General features: G+C 44.0%; 1 protein-coding gene across 1 annotated transcript in view; it reads right to left on the minus strand.

The window, feature by feature from the left end:
- sptbn5 (spectrin, beta, non-erythrocytic 5) overlaps positions 1 to 24,095 on the minus strand; it is a 251,285-nt gene that overhangs the window by 102,971 nt on the left and 124,219 nt on the right. Inside the window, exons 31-38 of the mRNA XM_069915498.1 lie at positions 23,467 to 23,612; positions 19,630 to 19,744; positions 17,619 to 17,729; positions 16,645 to 16,824; positions 15,258 to 15,461; positions 12,915 to 13,064; positions 2,745 to 2,849; positions 1,297 to 1,491 (exon numbers count right to left, since the gene is read on the minus strand). Coding sequence (XP_069771599.1) covers positions 1,297 to 1,491; positions 2,745 to 2,849; positions 12,915 to 13,064; positions 15,258 to 15,461; positions 16,645 to 16,824; positions 17,619 to 17,729; positions 19,630 to 19,744; positions 23,467 to 23,612 — 1,206 coding nt within the window. The remainder of the gene's footprint in view (positions 1 to 1,296; positions 1,492 to 2,744; positions 2,850 to 12,914; positions 13,065 to 15,257; positions 15,462 to 16,644; positions 16,825 to 17,618; positions 17,730 to 19,629; positions 19,745 to 23,466; positions 23,613 to 24,095) is intronic.

Raw genomic sequence — 24,095 nt, forward strand, 5'->3', positions numbered from 1 at the left:
CAGGAGTTTGAAGACAAGCACTCAGAGGCACAAGGACAGCTCCTTCCCCGCTGCCATCAGATTCCTGAACAATCAATGAACCACAGACACTGCCTTACTTTTTGTGCACAATTATTTTTATTATTTTATTTTTTTATAGTAATGTTGTAAGATGGTTATAATCTGTATGTTTGCACTTTGATGCTGCACGAAACACTGAATTTCATGACTTGTTCATGACAATAAATCCTGATAATGATTCTGCCTTTGGGACAGTGCTCCTCCCCCTGCCCCTCCCCTACCATTTTGTTCAGGTGCCTGCCTACATTTTTTCATGCCTTGAAGAAGGGCTCAAGCCTGAAACGTTGGTTATGTATCTTCATCTTTGTAATAGAAAGTACACTGATTGACCAGCTAAGTTTCTCCAGCATTGTGTTTTTACTTCAACTACGGTGTTTTACCTTTGGGATATCCTGAGGTTGTGAGGGACTTTAAATCAATGTAAAATTATTTCATTCAGTTAAAGAAACTTTGCACAGAAATAGTCGGGCTTCAGGTCAACCCCACTCTCCAGCTTCTGGTTCACAATCCTGCATGTTCTTACTCGATATTTAAATGTGGCTCATCATTTGGAGTTTTGCTTTGTTTCTAGCAGCAAGTGGTCTGCTCTATAAACACTGCCTGACCTCACCAGATGACATGATAAGAAATGCCATCTACATGAGGGCAGCACTGCGGTGCAGTGGGAAGAGCTGTGGCCCCACAAAGCTGGCAAATCTGGGTTCAATCCCCACCTCAGGCTCTGTCTGAGTGGAATTTACACTTTCTCCCTGTGACTGTGTGTGTTTCCTCTGAGAGCTCTGGTTTCCTCCCACAAACTGTGGCCCAGTACATTAAATGGCTGCTATAAATTGCTTCTAGAGTGCAGAGTATAGACGAGTGGTAGAATATATTGATGAGAATTTTTTTTTTAATAGGGTTAACATAGGATTAGTGTAAATGGGTGGTTCATGTTTGAGTGCCAAATGACTGTTTCTGTGCTGTGAGAGTTAAACAAGAACATCTGCAGAGCTGGGGTTGAGTGCAGTACACAAACTCAACAGGCTATGCAGCAACCATTAAGAAATAAAGGGTAACCAACATTGGGTTTCTCTAGCACACTTGTGTATTGCTTCGGTGCTGAATAATTTTGTGAATGAAGTTCATGGAATGCCTGCTCAGACCTTGTGTCCAAACAAATGGCTGCTACTTATTTATGGGAACCCTGTGACAGGCTGGAACAAGGTATGGAAGGAACTAGGACACATCAGTGCATACCTCTGTCAGGTCCTGATTGAAGCGGGCCAGCAGGCGGGCAGTGCTCAGGTCCCTTTTACGTCCCTGTGACAGATCCTTAATACGGTTTCTCCTTTCCAGGATAGCACTGAGCTTCTGTTGAATGTGGCCACTGGCATCTTCATGTTTTAAGTTCTCTTCTTTCAGCTTACTTGCCTGTTCCTGTAATGATGTCACCTGAAACAGAGGCAAAAATAGTGTACTGGTGATGGGATGCTGGGTGCTCACCATGCTTGGGAAGCAGACTGGTGCATCAAGTGCAGCTGCTGCCTCAGAGCACCTGTGTCCCAGGTTCAATTCTGTCAGCGTGGTGTTTGCACACACTCCCTGTGATTACTTGGGTTTCTTCTGGCCTCCTCCCCAAGACATGCATGTTAGTAGGTTAATTGACTACTGAAAAATGCTCCTCAGTAAGTAGGCCAGTGGTAGAATCGGGGAGGAATAAATTGGGCTTGGTGTAAATGTGATTGGTATGGACTTGTTAGGCCAAAGGCCCAGCTTCCTTGCTGTATTTCCGATGACTCTGTGTGACTCCCTATTAACTCAATGGCAGAATGCTGGCTGCTTATCACCAGAAAGCAGTGGTAAGACTTTCTCAAACCATTGAAACAACAAACAACCCTGTTGCAACTTCAGACAACAGTTAGGAGTCCACTGTAATGGCTTGGATCAGGAAACCAATTTAAATTAAATTAGACCGAGGAAAGATGATGGTGGAGCAGAAAAAAAAATAGAGGGCGATGAGGCAGGGAGAGTTTAGTTTTTTTTGGGTAGGTACAACATTGTGTGATGAGGGGCATGTACTGTGCTGCAATGTTCTATCTCTGTAATCTATGTCAGGAATTGTATTCATGGGGGAAAGACACAAAGAGGTAAAAGACTGATCCTGTTGGATGACAGAGAAGCTTGAGTGAACTGCTTCTATTTTTTATGCTCATGCATATTTAATAGAGCTGGTCCAATCCTCAGATCTTAAAAAAAAGCCAACCCAGTCACAGAGACTGAAACATGCCTGGCCTTGATTGTAGAGACACAGCATATTGTAACCACATAACCCCCTTTACCCCCACCATAAGGTTACCCTGCCTTCCCTCTGTAGGATGAGACCCCCCCCCTTCCCCAACTCAGATAAACAAGATCTCAACCCTTACTTGGTCAGATGGGACCCAGCCCCTCTCACAGTCATAACCAGACTTTATCTTTAGAAGTTGAAGTACTACCACACCTACTTGCTGTGTACAGAGAGAGAATGAAACAGACCGACACATGACATCTGGGAAAGTACACCAGAATGTAGGCAACAGAGCTGAACTCCCATCTCTCCATGTGGATAAAAGCTCTAATTATTTTATTGTCATCTGTTTCTCATTGCCTCATCACCTTTTTTTTCATTCTCTCTCCAGGTAAGAACTGGACCGGACTTGAGTTACCTTTTCCTCCTGAGACGCCAGCAGTTTCTCAAAGGCATCGTGCTTTTTGATGAGGGAATCCACAGTGTCCACGGTTGCTCCCAGTTCACTGGACCTCAAGTAAACCTGAAATAAGATTCAGCCAATCAGAGCCTTGCATTTTCCTTGCATTCAATTACATCGAGTCTTTGTAATTCCCCGCCACTTTCCCTTTGCCATTGATAAGCGGAATCAAATGTCACAATAGCAAATAGTGTTCAAGGTGACTCAGAAGGCACTAATCACTGCACCGCCCTTACAAATATTACTGAGCCAAGTTAGTTCCTCGTCCCGATCAAAAAGAAAATAATTGAGGATACTGAAAAGCTGAACGAGAAACAAAGCATGCTGTGAACATTCAACATGTTCAGTAACACGTGCGGAGAGAGAAAAGGGCTTAGTGGCTCAGGCGGATGATCTGCTGGGACACTGAATAGTTAACCTTGTTTCGCTCTTCACAGGTGCTGCTTGACATGCTTAGTGTTTCCGGCACACTTTAGTTCTCTTTCAGGATCAGCAGGTTTTTGAGTAAAACCGGCCAGCTCTGATATTAACTGAAAGGGTTGGTGCTCTGAAAGAGTCCAATTTGAACTGAGGGCTGCAACATGCATGGTGGGAAGATGAGAAATGGTTCCTTGAGCTTATATTGGGATTCATTGGAACAATGTAGGATATCAAAGACAAAGGGGGCTAGAATGTGAGAATAAAAAGCCCAGGCAACTAGAAGCTCAGGGTCATCTCTGTGGACTGAAAGAAAATATACCAAAAAGCAGACACATAATTTGCATCTGTTATCTCCAAAGTAAAGGCACTTAATTATAACCATTGAAAGGAGTGCCCTAAATTGGAAGAAGCAAAAGTGAATTTTATTCATATCTTTCCATTTTCATCTCATCCGGTTGACCTTTCATGGCTAACAAGCATTCTCACCCTCTCCCCACTAGCACTACCACCACTGTATCATTCACTCTTTTTGGTTTCCATCTTACCCTGGCCTAGACATTCTCATAGTTCACTTTCTCTGTAGCTTAAAGAGGTTTGATGTATAAGTGCAATTGCCCAAACGTGGTGGAGAAAATCATAGGAAGTAAAAGGCAATCAATGTTTCAGAACAGAGCTCAGAGATTCCTGATGAAGGGCTCAAGCCCAAAAAGTTGGTTACCATTTACTTCTGCTGAATGTTGCATGACCAGCTGAGTTTCTCCAGCACTGTTTTGCATTGCACTGGACACCAGGATCTGCAGACTTTTAACCCAATTTGATTTCTAACTCACAGGGGATCTAGTTTAGGAAAGGAAAAGCAAGGCAATCCATAATGTGTGTGCTCATCTGAAAACTGAGACGGACTTTAATAGGGATTTTATCTGAAGGCTGCAGCTGGCAATTGGAGTCAGGTGCCTCAGGCAGTTGGATTTGAACAGCTCAGATCAGCAGGAAGCTGGTCGGGCAACAGAGATCAAGTGATCCAGGGAACTTAGGTCACAGGGTGGTATTAATTCACTTCAACTGTCTAGAGATATGGTACTTTTTCCAGTGAATAGGAAATTTACAACGAACTCGTGTTTTTTCCTACATTGTATTATGCTGGCTGCACTTTGAGCTGATATTATTCCTGATAAAAGAAAGAGTATGCCGGCCAGCATCTGTGGAAAGAGAAACAGAATTGATGATTCGGATCCACTGCCTCCAGCAGTTGCTGCTTTTATTTCAGACTCCTAGCATCTGCAGTTTTTAAACATGTTTATTTTCTGTACTCAATATTTTCACAACGCAGAACTCAAAAACACAGTGGCAGACTCTGAGAGAGTCCGATATCCCCCTTCTATCTCGGGTCTCCTTCCGTTAACACTCCAATAATGCAAGCTTGTTTTAGCCAGTGCTGGGGGCACAATTGTTACAGGCCATTACCCTTGTAAATGTGGTCTGACCTTGAGAAGCAAGCTCATTGATTTCCCGCAGGACACATGCAGCACACTAGGAACGGGGCTATTCTCTTTGCAATGAGCTGGGAGGTGGCGGTCCAGTGGGTTACACGTGGTCATCCAGCGGTGACCTTTACTGCCACAGGTGCACTGCACAGGGACACTTCTCTCCTCCATCACTCGAGGTTTGGGTTCAGGCAGTGCGCCGATGAAGCTCCGGGACGAGTTGTTCACCCTCCTCTCCGGCACGGTCTCGGTGGCACACGCGGGAAGGTTGCGTTGGGAGCGGCCGGGCGTCAGGCTGATGGAGACCACGGGGCCACAGCTGTCGGCGCGGGAGGGTTTGAAGACGTAGTTCAGAGTACAACTGGAGGGCTTGCCGAGCCAACGGGCCTCTTGCAAGCCAGGCTGCCTCCGTAACACGAGCATCGTTTGGGAGAAGTGCGCTGGCGGAACGGCCGAGGCAATCGCACCGTGGTCCTGCGTGGAGCCACACCACAAGCTGGAGGTGCCCGCAGGAACCTGGGGACTTGCAGCCTGCACGGCGGGCAATGGGGTGACCGTCAGCGAGGCGACGTGATGTCTTGGCGCAGCCCGAGCAGCCGCCAGCGTGATGTGCAACCTGCTGATCCGGTGTGCAGGCACGGAGATGGGACGGCCGGCTCCATTGGGCAGCCAGTGGGGCTCTGCAGACCCAGACGGTGTCTGGCCACGACCACTCTTCACATCGGCCCTCGTCGCTGCAGGGGGCGGCGATGAACCCAAAGGCGAGACTTTGGTGACAGGCAGGATCTGATGCACTGCCACCGTCCTTTGTCTCTTGGGACCGCCGGGTTTGTTGGCCGGACTGTGAGAGCAGGCGGGAGGACCGGGCCCCAGGGAGGGGACAAGCATCGAACTCCTGCTCCGGACCGGATCTGCCACTGGGCACGTGGAGAGCCTGCTGGCAGAGGGAGGCGGCGAGGCGGACGCCAATGTGATGTCCATTCTGGAGATACAGCGGGGAGAGGGCGCCACTGCCGTGTCCAACATTGAGACGGAGCGTGCGGGGAGCGCTGTTCCCGCAGGGGCTGGCCAAAGCTTCTTACAGACCGTGAAACGCTGCACCCTTTTACCGTGGCCCCGGCTCGACATTTTGAACCTCTCTACATCTGGGTCCATGAAGTCTGCAAGGCGAAGGTGCAAACTCACTGAAGGCAGCGAAGGGTCTTGGCAGGAGCGTTGCACTCCAGTGGCAGCCAGTAATTCAGAAAAAGACCAACTCCGGACAAGCAGCAAAAAGGGAAGGACTTCGTTCGGGAGGCTGAGTCAGGCAGCATCCGAGCAGCACCTCCAATCCGGCTGCAATCGACTGCAAAGCTGAGATCCCTTTGAGAGACTGCTGGATCAAGCCCTCACTTCTGGAGGAAGAGTCCTCTCCTTCAATCGGCAGCGAGTAAATTGGCACATTCCTCACTCCAGGAGCGAAAAGGAGAGGATAAAACGCAGAAACTATAAGCTCACTGTAACTTCCCTGCCAACTTGCAGCCGGAATGTGGATCTTGGTTCAGATCATTCGTGTCAATGGCCGCATTGAACCGTTGCTGTCTCCTGGATTCTAAGGTCCTGCCTTGAAAACGTTTACTTCCGAACTCCTTGTGCTTTGCAAATTGAAATGCCCCACAGGTTCTAAGAAAACGATATTAAATTTGCACCCGTTTCTTTAGTCAATAAACATACTGGAAGCCCAACCTCCCTTAAGGTGCTTCCGTAAGAGGTCGTTGTTACATTTAGGAGAAATATATCTATCGCGTGTTATTTTGCTTTGATTTATTTCGAACTAAATTCTGGGTTAACCCCCATGGACAGCTTCCAAACTGTTCCTAATTTACTCAGGTGTTGACAGTTCGCACACTTATTTTTCTTTCCATTTGAAACGTCTGTGAGTCAACAGTAGTGGGGTTGGGTCAGAGATAGCAGGTTCCCGCTTTGCTGACAAGAGGCAGCACGGCACACAGGAACGCACTGCACACATAGAGCAAGTGGCGTTGACTAAACCCTTCACGAACAGGAGAGCGCAGATGCTGGGATCTGAAGGTCGACAAACCCCGCTGCAGAAGCTCAGAGGGGCGAGCAGCATCAGTGGGAGATGGTCCAAGTTTCCAGCCGATACTCTTCATCGATACTGGAGAAATGTAGCATGTCCACCCGGCTGGCAAACGGCGAGAAACGTCGACCATTCTGGTTCTCCCTTTCGAGTCGCTGAGTTCCTTCCGCGGAGTTTGTTCCGTCCCATCAACCGCTTGCATCCAGAGATAATGATGGTAGAGTCCACATGGGCAGCGATGTAATGTAAATAGGCGAGTGCCCACCCAGGAAGAGAGCAATACGAGATAATTAGGGGTGAACACACAACCCGACGGTGTATCATAAACCAGAGACAGATGTCAATAAACGGGGACTTGTATTCAGACAGCAACGTAATTAAAATGAGCGGGTCCAACACCCAGAGACATGTGGCAATAAAATGTAAGGTAAACATTGGAGAGTCAGGGCACACACGGAGACAGCAGTGTGAAATAGATAGGAGAAGTGCATACACACAAAAGCACAGATGAGAACAAAATATAACTAGACGTTGGCACAGAGGTAGTGACCAGTCTGAGTCCTTGCACAGAGACAGCAATGCAATCACTGAAATAGTGATGCGATAAAAGCGAGTGTATGCACCTGCAAACAACAATGTATGATCGGCGTGGGAGGGCACATAAAGAGAGTAATGCAATATAAATGCAGGTGTGTCGGGGTGGGGTTGGGTTGGTGATTGTAAAGGTTCCATTATTGTCATACTACATTTAGAATGGAACATACATGAAATTCTTTGACTTTTTTTTTGTCTATGGTAAGGCCAGTGGCCCCTCACAGAAACCTACAGCACCCGGTTTTCCTCGGTGGTCTCCCCTCCAAGTACTGACCAGTGCTGAGCCTACACATGCAGAAACACAAAATATTAGAAATGAGGGAGATATGATACAGTATACAGAACCGGACATATGATAAAATATATGGGAGAAATTATATACACCCAGAGGCACGTTATCAGAGCTTTGATACAATACAGGTGATTGTGTGTGTGCATTCAATGGCACAATGTCATTTAAATTAATGTGGACACCCAGAGACACAAAGTAATTTGGAAGAGGGAGTGCATGCATCCAAAGATTGGGTGAAAACATATAACATGAAGGCTCGCGACACAGTAATGTAATATACAGGAGAGATGATATGCACTAGGGCTCTGAACATCGAGATACAGTGATGTAATCTGAGTGAGCGCTGCAAGTTAACCATTACATGAATCCTCAACTCCTCCATTCCTACAAATTACAGCTCCCTTTCCTCTCTGAAGACTTCAATACAGCTGCAGCCTTCCACATGTGTCTCCACATTATCCTGATATTTGAAAAGGAAAAAAAAACCTGCACTCAGTAACAAATAAAAATAGGGAACACTTAGCAAATCAAGCAGTATCTGTGGAGAAAGAAAGAGAGTTAATGATCTTTCATCAGAAGTAGAAAAGTGAGAAAACAAGAGTGTTTTAAGGTGCAGAGAGAAAGAGAATGTCTGAGATAGGAAGGAGACCAAGATTGTGCAGGTTATACAATTGCATTTGGTGCTAACTAAAATAAGCAGGTTCAATGTAGATGATCTGTCTGGAGGTGGTGAAAGTACAAAATGATCAAAGGACATGCTAGAACTGTGAGATGCAAAACAATCCAAAATAGAAGTGAATTCAGAAAATACTCAACAGGCCAGGTAGTATGTGTGGAGAGGAAAAGACTGAGCTAAAGTTACAGATAGATGACCTTGCATCCAAACCAATCAGTCAAGCAGGACTACCCTGAGGGATTGTGGAGTTCTAAGATCTGCAATACACCAACATGGAAAAAGAACTGGTTGTCTTCAAATGCTGGAAAGTATGGGATATCAAGATCACCCAGGATTGGGATGAAGAATTGAAGTGACAGGCACTGGAAGCTCAGCGACACCCAGCTACCCTTATGGTATGGTGAATAGAAGTATTCTGAAAAGAGGTCACTTGATTTGGTGTTTAGTTTCTCCAGTTGCAGTTGGCACTAAAGTGTCTGATATTGTAGATAGTGAAGGCTGTTGCCAAAAAAATTGCAGCAGGAACTTGATTGTTTGGCAGATGAGCAAAGAATGGTTTATGGAGATATGTGGGGTGTTGCATTTTGGGAAGCTGACATGGGTAGGACCTACACAATGAATGGTAGGGTTCTGGGGAGTGTTGTAGAGCAGAGGGATCCAGGAGCATCACAGTTAGGGTGGTCAAAAAGACTTTTGAGATATTGACCTTCATTAGTCAGTATAATGAGTACAGAAGTTTGAAGTTGTATAAGACAATAGTGAGATCACATTTGGAGAATTGTGTTCAGTTTTGGTCACTGCACTGTTGATGAGCTGGAGAAGGTGCAGAGAAAATTTACGAGGATGTTGCAAGGACTTTGGGGCCTGAGCTATTAGGGAGAGGTTGAGTAGGCATAGGGTTTATTCCATGGAGCGCAGGAAGATGAGGGATGATCTCGTAGAGGTGGACAAAATCATAAGAGGAAAGGGTCAGGTGAATGCACAGTCTTTTGCCCAGGGTACAGGAATTGAGAACCAACAGACACAGGTTTAAGGTGAGGTGGGGAGGAGGGAAGATTTAATAGGAATCTGCAGATTAACTTATTTACACAGAGGGTGGTGGGCAGTATGGAACAAGCTACAGCAGAGATAGTTGATGCAGGAACTATTGTGAAGAAACATTTTGACGGATTCTATGGATGGAATGGGTATAGATGAACATAGGTCAAATACAGGCAGATGGGATAAGTGTTCATGTGAGACTTGGGTCAGCACGGGCAAGTTGGCCCTAAGGGCCTGTTTCCACACTCTACGACTCTATAATGCCCAGGGAACATTATTGTAAGTGCTGAATATAATACATTAAATCAAAAGAAGTGTAATTGAACTGCTTTACTTGGAAGGACTGGTTGGGTCTCAAATATTTGGAAAGGATCAGGTTTAAAAAAAAGGTAAATGTTGCATCCTTGCAGTTGAATGGGAAAATGCTCCAAAAAGACACAAATGATTGTTATTTGAACCTTTCCACTCTACAATCAAATATAAATCAGCTTCAAATTTTGTTTGATAATACCGCCATGAAATGGCCTGGGACATACGTTAAGTAGTTATTGAATAGACAGTCAAAAACTGGGGCGGTTTATTACATAGCAGTATGATGTATACAATGTTACAAGTAGAGTTGCAGAGACAACATTGAAATATAAACAAGAGAAAATGAAAGCATTTATCATGCAACTGAGGTTTTTACACAACCCAGGGAAAATGGTAAAATATTACTGGCAATGAGAGTTGCATTCATACAGGTTAGATAAATTAGATCTGTAAGCTGGCGGAAGCTGTGTTCCTACATAAATAGGGGTTGCTCACACCCAGTAAAAGCAAAGGGACATAAACGAGGGAGTGTACATTCCTAAAAAACGTGCTGCCAAACCATTGAGGGTCATGTTTGTTTGGGGATAATGGGGAAAAAGGATCAATGGTTGTCACATTTTCCAATGCCTCTCACAATGACACTACTACAAAGTGAATGCTGTTAAAAATGCTACTGTCTTGATCCTGTCCATAGATCAGAATGATAAGTTTGGTTACCATCTAACAGCTAGTCAGAGGAGCTGTACATAAAAGTGCTGCAGGTTACACAGCATCCATAGGAGGTAAAAGGCAATCAATGTTTTGGGGCTAAGCTCCTCATTGGGGAATGTTGAAAAACAGGTTAATAAGGTGAATAAAAAGGTGGGGAGGGGGTAGGAGGAGAGGAGAGGAGGGAAGAAGGGGGAGGAGCACAGGCTAACAGGTAAGGGGTATTAGGCGGATAAGAGTAGGAGGGAAGAAGAGGCCGAGAAGTGATGGGGAGAGGGCAGAGGAATAAGAAGGAGCTCTCTCTGATAGGTGAAGCAAGGGAAGGGTGGGGAGGTGCAGGAAGGGAGACAGAGAGGTAGTGAAAGAGAGAACAGGGGAGGGTGTCAACAGAAATTGGAGGTCGATATTGATTCCATCTGAGGAGTTGTTCTTTTAATGAAATTTAAGAAACAATTGATAAATCAATTTAAGAAACAATTGATAAATCAGTTTTAATCTCTATTCAAAGATCCATTCTAGCTAAACTTTTTTTGGTATGTTGCTTTTTGTGATTTTATTTAATACCTGATTTAGATCTTCCCAAAACTTTTCCACTTTCTCACATGCCCAAATTGCATGTACTGTTGTTCCCATTTCCTTCTTACAGCGAAAACATCTATCTGATACTGTTGGGTCCCATTTATTTAACTTTTGGGGCATGGTATATAGTCTGTGTAACCAATTATATTGTATCATGCGTAGTCTTTGTGTTTATTGTAGTTCCGGAGCATAGCTTTTCCCATGTTTCATTTTTTATCTTTATGTTTAGATCTTGTTCCCACTTTTGTTTGGGTTTATAGCTTATTTTATCATTCTCTTTCTCTTGCAGCTTAATGTACATGTTTGTTATAAATCTTTTTATTATCATTGTGTCTGTAATCACATATTCAAAGCTGCTTCCTTCTGGTAACCTTAGCCTGCTTCCCAGTTTGTTCTTCAAGTAGGTTTTCAGTTGGTGGTATGCAAACATTGTACCGTGAGTTATACCATATTTGTACTTCATTTGTTCAAAAGATAATAAATTATTTCCCAAAAAACAATTTTCTATTCTTTTGATCCCTTTTCTCTCCAATTCTCTAAAGGAAAGGTTATCTATTGTGAAAGGGATTAGTTGATTTTACGTCAATAATAATTTTGGTAGTTGGTAATTTGTTTTTATCCTTTCTACGTGAATCTTCTTCCAAATGTTGAGCAGATGGTGCAGTACTGGTGAACTTCTATGTTGCACCAGCTTTTCATCCCACTTATAAAGTATATGTTCTGGTACCTTCTCCCCTACTTTATCTAGCTCTAACCTGGTCCAATCTGGTTTTTCCCTTCTTTGATAAAAATCTGATAGGTATCTTAATTGTGCTCCTCTATAATAATTCTTAAAGTTTGGTGGCTGTAAGCCCCCTTGTTTGTACCATTCTGTTAATTTATCTAGCGCTATCCTCGGTTTCCCCCCTTTCCATAAGAATTTCCTTATTATTTTCTTTAGCTCATTGAAGAATTTCTCTGTTAAGAGAAATGATTGAAATAGGTATTGTATCCTTGGGAAGATATTCATTTTAGTGCAATTTACCCTTCCTATCAGTGTTAGTGGTAAATCTTTCCAATGTTCATCTTGTAATTTCTTCTTGTAAATTCATCTTGTAATTTCTTCATTAATGGCTTGTAATTTTCATCTTGTAATTTCTTCATTAATGGCTGATAATTTATTTTGTATAGATGGCCTAGATTATTATCTAGTCTAATACCTAGGTATCGGATTGCTTGTGTTTGCCATTTAAATGGTGATTCTTTCTTAAACTTTGTGAAATCCGCATTATTCATGAGCATCGCTTCACTTTTACATTCTAGCTAAACTTGAAGTACAGGGGAAAAGTGATTACATTTATCACTGATTCAGATAGTCAGGAGTTCCAACCTCATTTCAGGTGATGCTACAGAACAGGAGTTTTTTTATGAGACTTTAAACCTACCCAATGACAAAAAGGCATTAGCGATTACCTCTATGGAGAGTTTTATTCTGACCAATATTAATTTCTCAAAAATAAATGGGTTTCCTCTCGGTGCAGTTTCCTCTCACCCTTTAAAAGTACGGGGGGGGTTATAGGTGAATTGGGATTCTTGGGCAACACAGGCTCATAGCGCAGAAGGACCTATAACTGTGCTGTATGTCTAAATTTTTTTAAAATCACCAACAGCAGATGGTCAAGTCGACAGCACATTGCTGTCTCAATCGTATATTATGTGCATGCAAATAAGCAGTAGCATTTCATACAAATTACATTTAAAAATACTCCTCTAATGGTAAGGATTTTGTGAGGAATTGGTGAAGTGAGATGCCGTCTGTGTTTCCTTTCCTGAAGTAATTATCAAAGGAGTGAGAGAATAGTTCTTGTGCATGCAACTAGAGGGTCAGTATTTCCCTACAAGTGAAGGCTGCAGCCAGAATGACAACTCCTATACTCTGTTTTGCCACTATGACCTCACCCACCTCTTGAGAATTCATGACCTTTTCCATGTGGACAACGTCTCTGAAGAAAACCTGCTCCAGGTACATCTGATCCAGCCAGCCTTTCTTGAGCTCCCACTGATTGTACAGATCTGATCGCTCCTTCTGCAGACTGTCAACCTTGTCTTTTACCTAGAGAACAAATCAAAGGAGAGATCAGACTCGAACCTAGGAGAGTATGAGATAAAGGAGGAACCAAAGAAATAGAAGTAGGATCCATGTTCCTGCCCAACCATTTAGTCAGATTATTCTGACATGAACCACATCCCTTACATCCTGTTAGGTGAGGGAGTAAGAAGGGGAACTGTAGAGAAGGTAGATGGGCAAAGGGAGAAACTGGGAGAAGGTAGAGGTAACAAGAGTAGCCAAGGAGAGAAAGAGATGGTGGGAAAAGAACATGAGAGGGTACAGAGTGAAGCAGATGGACAGAAGGACAGAGTGAAAGGAGTGAAAAGGGGAGACAGACAGAGGTGCAGGGGAGGGAGGATGGATGGAGAAATGGGATTGGACAAGCAGAATGTAGCAAATGGACACAGATGAAGATGGTGGAGGAGGTATCAAGAATATGTGGAGGCAGAGATCCAGGGTGGTGGGAATTGAAGCAAGGTGAGTGGATAGAGGAAGCGAGAAAAGATGGAAGTACGAGGAGATAAAGCTAGGTGGATAGAGAAAGTGAGAACAGGTAGAGGGGTGGACCGGGATTGGGAATACTGACAGTTCGAATAGTTAGATAGATGGAAAGAGGGGAGGCACAATTTGGGGGATAGTAAGAGATGTCCAAGTGACATGGAGGGAGGAGATGGGGCCAGAAGGGAAAGGTGAGTATTAGGGTGGAAAGGTGAGGATCTTTGGGAGTGAGAGGGGTGTAAGGTGTGGGGGTGGGGCAAGAAAGGGGTGAGGGTTGGGGAAAGTGAGAAGAGAAAGGCAAGAGGGGGAGAAAATTAGGTAAAATGAAAGAGAGTGGGGAAAAATAAGGAGAAAAGGGAGGAAAAGGAGTAGAAGGACAAGGAGGAGAGTGGGAGGGAGAGAGGGGAGGAGAAAGGGGGTGCAAGTGAGGGGGAGGCAAGAGAAGGTGGTAAGAGCAAGAGAGTGTGTGAAGAAAAGGTGAGAATGGGAAGGAAAGGAAGAAAGGAAGGGACAGAAGGAGATGATGTGGGAGATAAGAGTGATAAAGGCAACAGATAGGTGAAAGAGATGAAAGCTGAGGGGAGGAGAAAGCAGGGAGGAGAGAGGGGAGACAAGAGAGAGGGGAGACAAGAGAGAGAGAGAGAGGGGAGACGAGAGAGAGAGAGGGGAGACGAGAGAGAGGGGAGACGAGAGAGAGGGGGGAGACAAGAGGAGGGAGGAGATGAGAGGAGGGAGGGAGGAGAGGAGGAAGGGAGGAGAGGAGGGAGAGACGAGAGGAGGGGGAGACGAGAGGAGGGGGAGACGAGAGGAGGGGGAGACGAGAGGAGGGGAGACGAGAGGAGGGGAAACGAGAGGAAGGGGAGATAGGAGGGGGAGACAAGAGGAAGGGGAGATAGGAGGGGGAGATGAGAGGAGGAGGAGATGAGAGGGGGAGATGAGGTAGGCGATGAGGGGATGAGAGGAGGGGGAGATGAGAGGAGTGGGAGATGAGAGGAGGGGGACGAGAGGAGATGAGAGGAGAAGGGGGAGATGAGAGAGAGAGAGAGAGAGAGGGGAGATGAGAGAGGTTATAAGCAAAGGAGTGGGCAGAGAAATATGGGTGAATTAGAGAAGGTGATGGCACAGGGCTGAAAGACCACAGCTGTGAGGGGATGACAGAGATGAGAAAAGCGGTGAGGGCCGGGATGTTTCAGGGGCAACAGATGAAAGGGAGGGGCCATTTGGAAAGGAAGGTGAAGATATGGGACAAAGGAAATGGAGAGAGCAAAGCAAAGTGAGGGAGAGAGAGAGCAGTGAGGGCAAGTAAGCAAGAGAAGGGAGGTGATAGGGTTGTGGGAGGACCAAAGGGAAGAGGAGAGAAGAGTTGAGGCAGGAGAGGAGAATAGAAGCCAGGGACATGAGAGGGGCTGAGGTGGCCAGAGAGGGTGGTTATGAAGAAAGGAAAGGACCACAAGAGAGGAAACTGGGGCAACTAAGATAGTGGGAGAGGTGACATTCAGAGATTGTAGGGCCAAGGACTGAAATAAAACAAAATCCCGGCACAGAGAGAAGTGGAAATAAAGGAATCGGGAGGTTTATGGAAAGTGAATAAGAAAGGAGGAATGCATTAAAAGAGAGTTTGGGAATTTCAGGGAGAGAATTGAAAGGGGCAGAGAATCAGGGAAAGGGTAAAGCAGAGGAAATGCAGAATGTTCTCACCTCTTTGGTGGAGGATGCCTCCGTTTGCAGGATATCATTACCCAGAGTGATCAAATGTCTAAAGGTCTCTTCCCTGGCATCAATTTCAGCCCAAAGCTGCTGGTGCTGGTTTAGTTTTACACTAGTCATGGAAACGTCCCTTCTTGTATCCTCCACCTTCATCTCCCTCATCAATCCAGCCGACCAGGAGAAGTAATCCCGCACCTGAGAGAAGCAATATCCAAAATATACTTCGGGAAGGAGGCGCAGGTACAATCACAACAAGAGTAAAGAAAAGTTGGTGCCAAATGCTCTAAACAAGACATTCTTTTCCAAGTTGGCTTTATGTACCAGCATCATTGTAACGAGCAATAAAACCTTGCACCTTCTCTATCTGGGCACATTGTTTTAGTTGGTTGATTTACCGCAGAGCAATTTTATAGAGTTTAACCAGCTTGTTCATTTAAGTAGAAATAAAAACCATTGCAATTAATAACCTAAACTTCAAAAAACCTTTTAGATATGTGACTATTGCAATGCATGTGAATTAATGTTCTCACAGAAAGATTATATAGCTATACACACAACAGTCTGCACTGGACAATTTGGAGTGAAACAAGAAATTAGGCAGACTCTGTGATTGTAATTAATACACAAAAGTGCTGGAGAAACTCAGTACCTGCTCAGTACCTGCTGAGTTTCTCCAGCACTTTTGTGTATTAACTGGATGTAGAGCTCGTCGAAAGAATCAAAGACTTGTTGATCCAAACCAAGGCTTTTATTAGCAAAAGACAGGAGCTCTTCACAGGTGGCCGACCAGTCCGGAATGATCCGACCTGGCTAGGGACACAACCCTTTAAGGCCCAGACAGTAGGCGTGGCTAAGCTCTCAGCCAATCGCTGTAAGCACAGTTTAGATACTGTAACTATATACACTATATACATTGGTGATAGATCTGTACTATCACACTGGACAATTTGCCCTACTTTGGAATTCTTTCCCCATAGACCTGCAATTGATCCCTTTCCCTATTTCCTAACTCCCAGCTGCATTTATTTAACCCAGTGGTTCATTGTCAGAGATGCTATTCTTTTGGATACACTGGGTTCCCCTCTCCTACTCAGATGGATATAGAGGACCCCATATGATAATTCAAGAGGAATAGACAATTTCGACCAGTGCCCTAGACATTTCACTCTCAATTCATGAAACGAAGTGACTTTCCTTGGTGTTTGTAAGATGTTGCCATGTACAAAATGGCTGCTTCCTTTGTTTTAACGTATTTCTAATGTGACTACATCTCATAACAAGTTTTTCATTGCCTTGCAATGTCCTGTTGCAAAGTTGGTGAATTAATATTAGTCTTCCTACTTTCTGCCTTGACAATGTTCATTCCATGAATACTCACCAGTGCCAGGAACTGTTGGATTTTACAGGCCTCCTCCAGGAATTCCCTTCGCTGGCCCACTTTACTCCGGAGGCTCTCCCATTTCTCAACCACTTCCTGCTGCTTGGCCTGCAGGGCTGCACTCTGCTGCGTTGTACACCTGTGCAATGCTCCATCAGATGCATCCACCAACTCCTGCAACTGAGAGCACAGGGAAAGCAGCCATCACAATGGAATCAATCCTTCATCTGAGTTTCACTGACATAAACTGGATCTTACTACTCCAACTTCATCTCTAAATATGGATAATGACCAATGTGAAGGCACCATCAGAAAATGGGAACTGAAAATTTACAGCTTAGTTCTCAGAGGCAGGGATCAATTGGAGCATTCAATGTAGGGATATGTCAAGTGAACATGGAAATACCAGCCTTAAAGAATATAGCAATCAGGGTAATGTGAGACAGAGGGAGAGGGATCTCGAGAGGGAGAAGGGGCAATTGAGGAGGGGGGGAAGAGAGAGAAAAATAGAGAGGCGGAGAGGTGGGAGAGAAGGGAAGAGTGAGGGAAGGGGAGAGCAGTGGGGAGGAAGGAGGGAGAGGGAGGGGAGGAGATGTGTGGTAGACTAAGGAGAGAGGGAAAGAAGGGAATAAAGAAAAAGAAAGAGCATATGTACAACACATTGTACACAAGAGAAAGTGGGAGAGATAGCCAAAAAGAGAAGGGATACAGAAACTACTGGAGAGAAGAGAGAATATATTGTACAGACACATTACATGAGAGAGTGGACATAGTACAAAGACATCTTAACAGAGAGGAGAGCTAATAGACTAGCAGCTTTATGGTGTCCTCCACCCTCTAGTGAGTGTTTTACCCAAGATAGTGTCAGGGATTCTTTTATACGTCACTATAGAATGATAATCTGTAAATATAACTCTCACCATTCCATTCTAAAGGTGATGGTGATATGATATAAAATTTAAAGAGTCACCAACCTGTTGCTCAACCCCAGCAAGTTCATTCTCCAGTGCTTCATGTACACGCAGTTGAGCCTGAACACCCCGCAGATCCTTTGAAATTTCATCAGGGATACTCTTAAGCTTTTCCTGGAGAGACAGAGCCAAATGGGAACTGGGAGAATACATTGAAAATCAAAATTCTAGACAATGAGACTAAAATTTAGGCAATAAATGGAATCCTGGATAGGGGATTAAATCCCAGGAAAAGAGTGGAGTTTTATGGAGTGAATGCTGTGCCTAAGAAACATGTCCAACCCTACACAATGTGGGTTAATTACAGTGTACTACTGTATACATCATCTCTCTAGACAGGTACAGCAGGTTAGATATGGAATGCATGAGGATGCAGCCCCTGTTGCATATTTTAAAGGATGGCTCCTCAAATTCAGCCCCATGATCCTGAACCTTGGGCATCCAGTGGAAGGGCTGAGTTGTTTGGGGTATTCCCGCTTCTCAATACACACAGACTGGCCAAGGTTTTCATTCACCAATACAGTCAGTGGAGGTTGTCAGAGGTGAGTACAAGCCGAAGGCTGTACCTTTTCCTGTGTAGAACATGAAACAGTGCAGCACAGGTCCAGGCCCTTCGGCCCATGATGTTTGCACTGAACACAGTCAAATTAAACTAAATCTCCTCTGCATGCACATGATCCATATCCCTCCATATTCATGTGTTTAAATAGAATCTTCCAAAATGATACACTCATATTTGCTTCCACCACCACCCATACCAGGCCATTCCAGGCATCTACCATTTCCTTTGTTAAAAAAAATTGCCCCACACATTTCCTTTAAACTACTCCTCCACCTTAAATGCATGTCCTCTAATATTTGGCCTTTTTACCCTGGGTATAAGATACTGACCGACTACCCCATGAATGCCTCTTATATTCTTATAAAGGGTTCCAAGGTTACATTTATGCAAGTGTGTTCTAACAGGGAGCATATGGGATCCGCTAGGTCTTCAGGGACTAGTTAAGCATTGCAGGGACTCAAGAAGAACAAGGTTTTGTTGTTTGATGTTGAAATTGAAGTCATTTCATCAAATATTAGGTACAGAATCAAGCTCATTTCAACAAAGGGTCATCAAAACTCTTCCAAATCAGGTAGACTGTAGGTTAGTTTGAAAAGGTCTCAAATATAGGGTGCAATATGGGCAGCTGTCAAATCTGGGGGAGTGTGGGGCCAAAACTATTGTAAACATTGTTAAGACTGCCAATACAAGTGGGTCTATTTCTGAAGATGAACTGATTTCAATAAATTTTCACAATGAACAAAAGTGCTGGAGAAACTCAGCAGGTCACACAACTTCCATAAGAAGTAAAAGACAATCAACATTTCGGACCTGAGGCATTGATTGCCTTTTACTTCCTAAGGACGGTCTATGACCTGGTGAGTTTTTTCAGCACTTTTGTGCATTGCACTAGACCCCAGCATCTGCAGAATTTCTTGTTTAATCTCAATACATTGGATTGGAATACAGACAAGCCACAAATCAATGATCCTGTGGAATAAAATTGAATAGTTTATTGTTACATGTATTGAAATATAGTAAAAAACTTTGTTTTACATGCTATCCAGGCAAGTCAACACATGCAGCAGGTAATGGGCATCAAGTAATGTTACAAAGTAGTCAAATAGTGAAGGATATGGAGAAAAGTACATTTAGAAAACAGTGCAAGGGCATCATATTTTACCAATGAGGACTAATAACAGCAGGAAAGAAAGGAAAGAAACTGTCCTTGAATCTGGAGGATCGCGTTTTCAAGGAACAGAGCAGCAGAGAGTATGACCAGGTGGGATGGGTGCTTTCCCAGGGCAGCAGGAAGTATAGGTGGAGTTGATGGAGAGGAAGGTGGTTTGTATGATGAACTGAACTGCATTCACAACCTTCTGCTGTTTCTTGTAGTCTTGGGCAGAGAATGGCTATATTTCCAGATTCCCAAAATATCATCATTTCATATTGTAAAATTTCTAAAGTACCTACCTCAATGTGGGTCAGACCATCTGCCAGGTCTTGGCTGCACTTGTGAAATTCCATGGCATCAAGCAACCTCCGACCTCGATTCTGGATTTGATCCTGCAAAGTGCTCCATAAATCCCTGTAATTTTGGAAAAGATTACAACCACTTTTGGCTATGTAATGCTGTAGGTGGCACATGGCTGCAGAGCTAGGTGATCGGATCCAAAAAAAAGTCAAGCTGCTAGAGGAACTCCGTAGCTCAAGCAGCAGCTGTGGAGACTGTTTTGGACTGATGCAGGGTCTTGATCTGAAACACTGACAATCCCTCTGCCACATAGATGCTACCTAACCTGTTGAGTTCCTCCAGCAGCTTATTCTTTGATCCAGATTCCAGATGCTGCAGTCTCTTGTGTCCCTGTGATTTGATTGTTTTACGACCCTCAGATACTCAGAACCATAATGTGCCCTTTGAGACTTAGATACAAATCCCCCTTCTCACCCAGAGAAAGAAGCAAAGAAACATGGTTCAGTGAAGGAATTGTATGCAATATCTCTAAATTTGGAGATGACACAGGGTGGCTGGGGAGTGCGAGCTGTGATGAAGATTCCAGCAGGGTGACTTGGACAGATTAGGAGAGTGGGGGAATGAAGGGCAGGTGCAGTATAATGTGGATAAGTGTGAGCTTATCCACTTTGGTGGCAATAACAGGAAGGGACGGGGTTATTATCTGAATAGTGAGAAATCTGGGAAAGGTAAGGTGGCAGGAGACCTGGTGTCAAGGCACATCAGTCATTAAAGTTTGGAATGCAGGTGTAGCAAGTGGTGATGAAAGCAAGTTTCATCTTGATCTTTATTGCTGAGACATTTTGAATATAGAAGCAGGAATTCTTACTGCAGTTGTATAGGGCCTTGGTGAGGCCACACCTTGAGTATTGGGTACAGTTTTCATCTCCTAATTTGAGGAAGGACATTTTACTGTTGAAGGAGTGCAGTGAAGGTTTGCTACACTGACTCCTGGGATGTCAGGACTGATAGATGAAGAGAGATTTGATAAAATGGGGTTATACTCATTGGAAATGAGCAGAGAGGGGAATTCATTCAGAAATAAAATTCTGGCAGGACTAGACAGGTGAGAACGTTCCTGATGTTGGGGAAGTCCAGCACAAGGGGTCACAGTCTAAGGATCAGGAAGAAGCCATTTACGACAGATGAGGAGAAACCTTCAACTTAAGAGAGTTGTAAACTTGTGGAACTCCCCACCACAGCAAGTTGTTGTGGCCAATTCATTAGCTATATTCAAAAGCGAGATGGATCTGATCCTTATGGCTAATAGGGTTAAGGGTTATGGAGAGAAAGCAGGGAGAGGACACTGAGGTCACATGATCAGTTGTGATCGTATTGACAGATGGAGCAGGCTCAAAGGGCTGCCTGTCCTTCTCCTGCACCTCACAGCTTCAGTGACCTGGGATGAATCTGAGCCTCCTATGATGTCTGGCTGTTGTTTGTGCATTCTCCCATTTGTGGATGAGTGGCTTTCCTTTGGGTACTCCAGTTTCCTTCCGTACCCCAAAGATATGCAGGCTGAGAGGTTAATTGGCCAATGTAAAATGACCTGTGTGTGCAGGTGAGTAATGGAATCTGAGGGAGTTGATGAGACTGTTGGGATTAGTGAGGACATTTTCCATCCATCCAGCACACAGTATCTTTTACCCACTACTGTCAGGGATGTGGTTCAGTAGCAGCAAAATCAGGACTGTCAAGCTGGTGAAATGCTTCTTCCCACAGACTGTGTGATATACATGTTTTCTATATAACACACACGTTTATATACAAATATATGCAGTATGTTTCTGATGATCTGAAAGCCATTTTACTGAAATTACCAGTTATAACATAACATAACATAATTTACAGCACGGAAACAGGCCATTAGGCCCTTCTAGTCCGCACTGAACCAAACACCCCTCTCTAGTCCCACCTCCCTGCACAATGCCCATAACCCTCCATCTTCTTCTCATCCATATACCTGTCCAACCTTTACTTAAATAATACAATTGACTCTGCCACCACTATTTCTCCCGGAAGCTCATTCCACACGTCTACCACTCTCTGAGTAAAGAAGTTCCCCCTCATGTTACCTCTAAACCTCTGCCCCTTAATTCTTAACTCATGTCCTCTTGTTTTAATCTTTCCTCCTCTTAACGGAAATACTCTATCCACATCCACTCTGTCTATCCCTTTCATAATCTTAAATACTTCTATCAAATCCCCTCTCAACCTTCTACGCTCCAAAGAATAAAGACCTAATCTGTCCAATCTCTCCCTATACTCTAGATGCTTAAACCCAGGTAACATTCTGGTAAACCTTCTCTGCACTCTCTCCACTCTGTTTATATCCTTCCTATAATTAGGCGACCAGAACTGCACACAGAACTCCAAATTAGGCCGCACCAACGTCTTATACAATCTCAACATCACCTCCCAACTCCTATATTCCATGCAATGATTGTATTTTACATACTGGGAAGTTGAAGCAAATAAGGTATAAATTGTCATAGTATTGTTTAAGTTTTAATATAGTTCTCTGTTCTTTATGTTTGTATTGTATTATATCGTAGTTTTTTAAATTCTCCAGTAATCTGTATTCTTCTTGTAGTCCTTTCTTTGATTTTGTTTTCTCATTCTATAATATCTTTCTCCAAACTATTACTTCTGCCATATATTCTCTCTTAAGGTTATTTGTATAGTTTATAATTTGTCCCCTCAAATGCAAACATTTTCAGTGGCAACATGATGTCACAAGTTGAAAAAAAACCTGATTTTTTTTTTACTTGCCGTGCTCAAGTGGGACTCTGATGTGCTCTTTTGAATCCAACAGAGCTCAAGGAAACTTAAGGTAAGAATTAAACTTTATTTCATGCTTGGAAACCTTCTCTTGTTTTTTTGTTGTTGTTTTAGCCACTGATACTGTACAAGTATTGTGCTGATGGTACTGGGCTGGGATCGGAGCAGGGACCTCAGAATCCCGGGAAGCTCCAGCCCGAGGTTGACCAGGGCTCAGGTGAGAGCCAGCAGCATCAGCATTGGGATCTTCTGAAGGTAGGTGGACTGGTTCAATGCTAGAGTTGGCAGTTGAAGGGTCAAGAGCTCTGGTGAGTAGGTGGTCAGGGTCTGGGCTAGAGTTTGCAGCTAGGGTGTCAGGAGTTCCGGTGGGTCGGCGGCTGGGGCCAGTGTTCGGAGTGGCATTGGGAGAGCCGTTGGGTCGGTAGCTGGGGCCAGGGGTGGAGTTTCCTGGGGAGGTTCTGCGGTGGTGGTGGGGAGGTGTCAATGATCCAAGTGAGGACCTCAGGTGCCTGGGCAGGATTGGTAACAGCAGTGGGGAGGTGTCGGGGATCTGAGCAGGGACCTCGGGTGCCTGGGCAGGATCAGCAATAATAGTGGGGAGGAGTCAGGATTGGCGATGGCTGATACAAGTATTCTGCTTCTTAAACTGGGCTGCATTTCAAATATGCAGAAAATACAGTTAACCGATACATGTCGTGTTCCGAGTGTTTTGGATAAACAGAAACATACTGTATATGTGTGTGTGTGTACACATACATATAGTACACACACACATACATCTTAAATTATATCTTGATGCATATTACGTGCTGTGTATTGTGTGTGTATATGTGTGCAGACCATGGTCCTGAGAGATGTGCTTTTGTCTGGTTGTATATGTACAGTCTGATAATAATAAACTTGAACTTGGGAGAATACATTCCTGTGGAAGTTAGTGGGGGAGTGGGATTGCTCCGTGAGCTACCATAGACTCAATGGACTGAAATGGTCCTCCACGACGCATGAAAATACTCTACCTCAGCGTATTCTGTCTCTGCACCATTTCCTTGGATTGCAGGTGGCTGTTTTCAACAAGTGTGTTCACTAAGACCTCACACCCTTGGATCCTCTCTTCACCAGCTTCCACTTGGTGATGGAAGGCTTCAAACAATGCCTGCAGGTGCTAACAAGGCAAAACACCGCAGGTGAGGGTGAATTAAATAAAAAAGTACACAAAATCTCAGCAGGCCAGGAGTACTTGAAAAGGAGAGATAACTTGGCAATGGGGATAGGCAATTTGGCCACTCAAACGTTTTCTATATTTTAATATCTAATGGATTAAAATTGTTCAAGAACTTTGCAAGATTATCTTTATGGCATCTGCAATTTCTCATTGACTTTCTGTAAAACCTAGGTATTGAAAACATCTGGTCTGGAGAATTTATCTTTCTTCCATGGGATTACTTCTTTTCCATGCTGTTATTTTGTTTTGTTAATCTTGGCAAGTTCCTGTGCCTGTTTTAATCTCACTCTCCTCAGGATATCTGGAATTCTAGCTTCATCCTCAACAACTTCTGACAAAATAACTTGCCATGAAGATGTTTATTATTTCCTAATTATATTTTCAATGTCACTGCTTCCCAAATTGCTGTGATCAGCCTCCTTG

The sequence above is a fragment of the Narcine bancroftii genome, chromosome 2 (assembly GCF_036971445.1).
Source record: "Narcine bancroftii isolate sNarBan1 chromosome 2, sNarBan1.hap1, whole genome shotgun sequence".
Classification (NCBI taxonomy): domain Eukaryota; kingdom Metazoa; phylum Chordata; class Chondrichthyes; order Torpediniformes; family Narcinidae; genus Narcine; species Narcine bancroftii.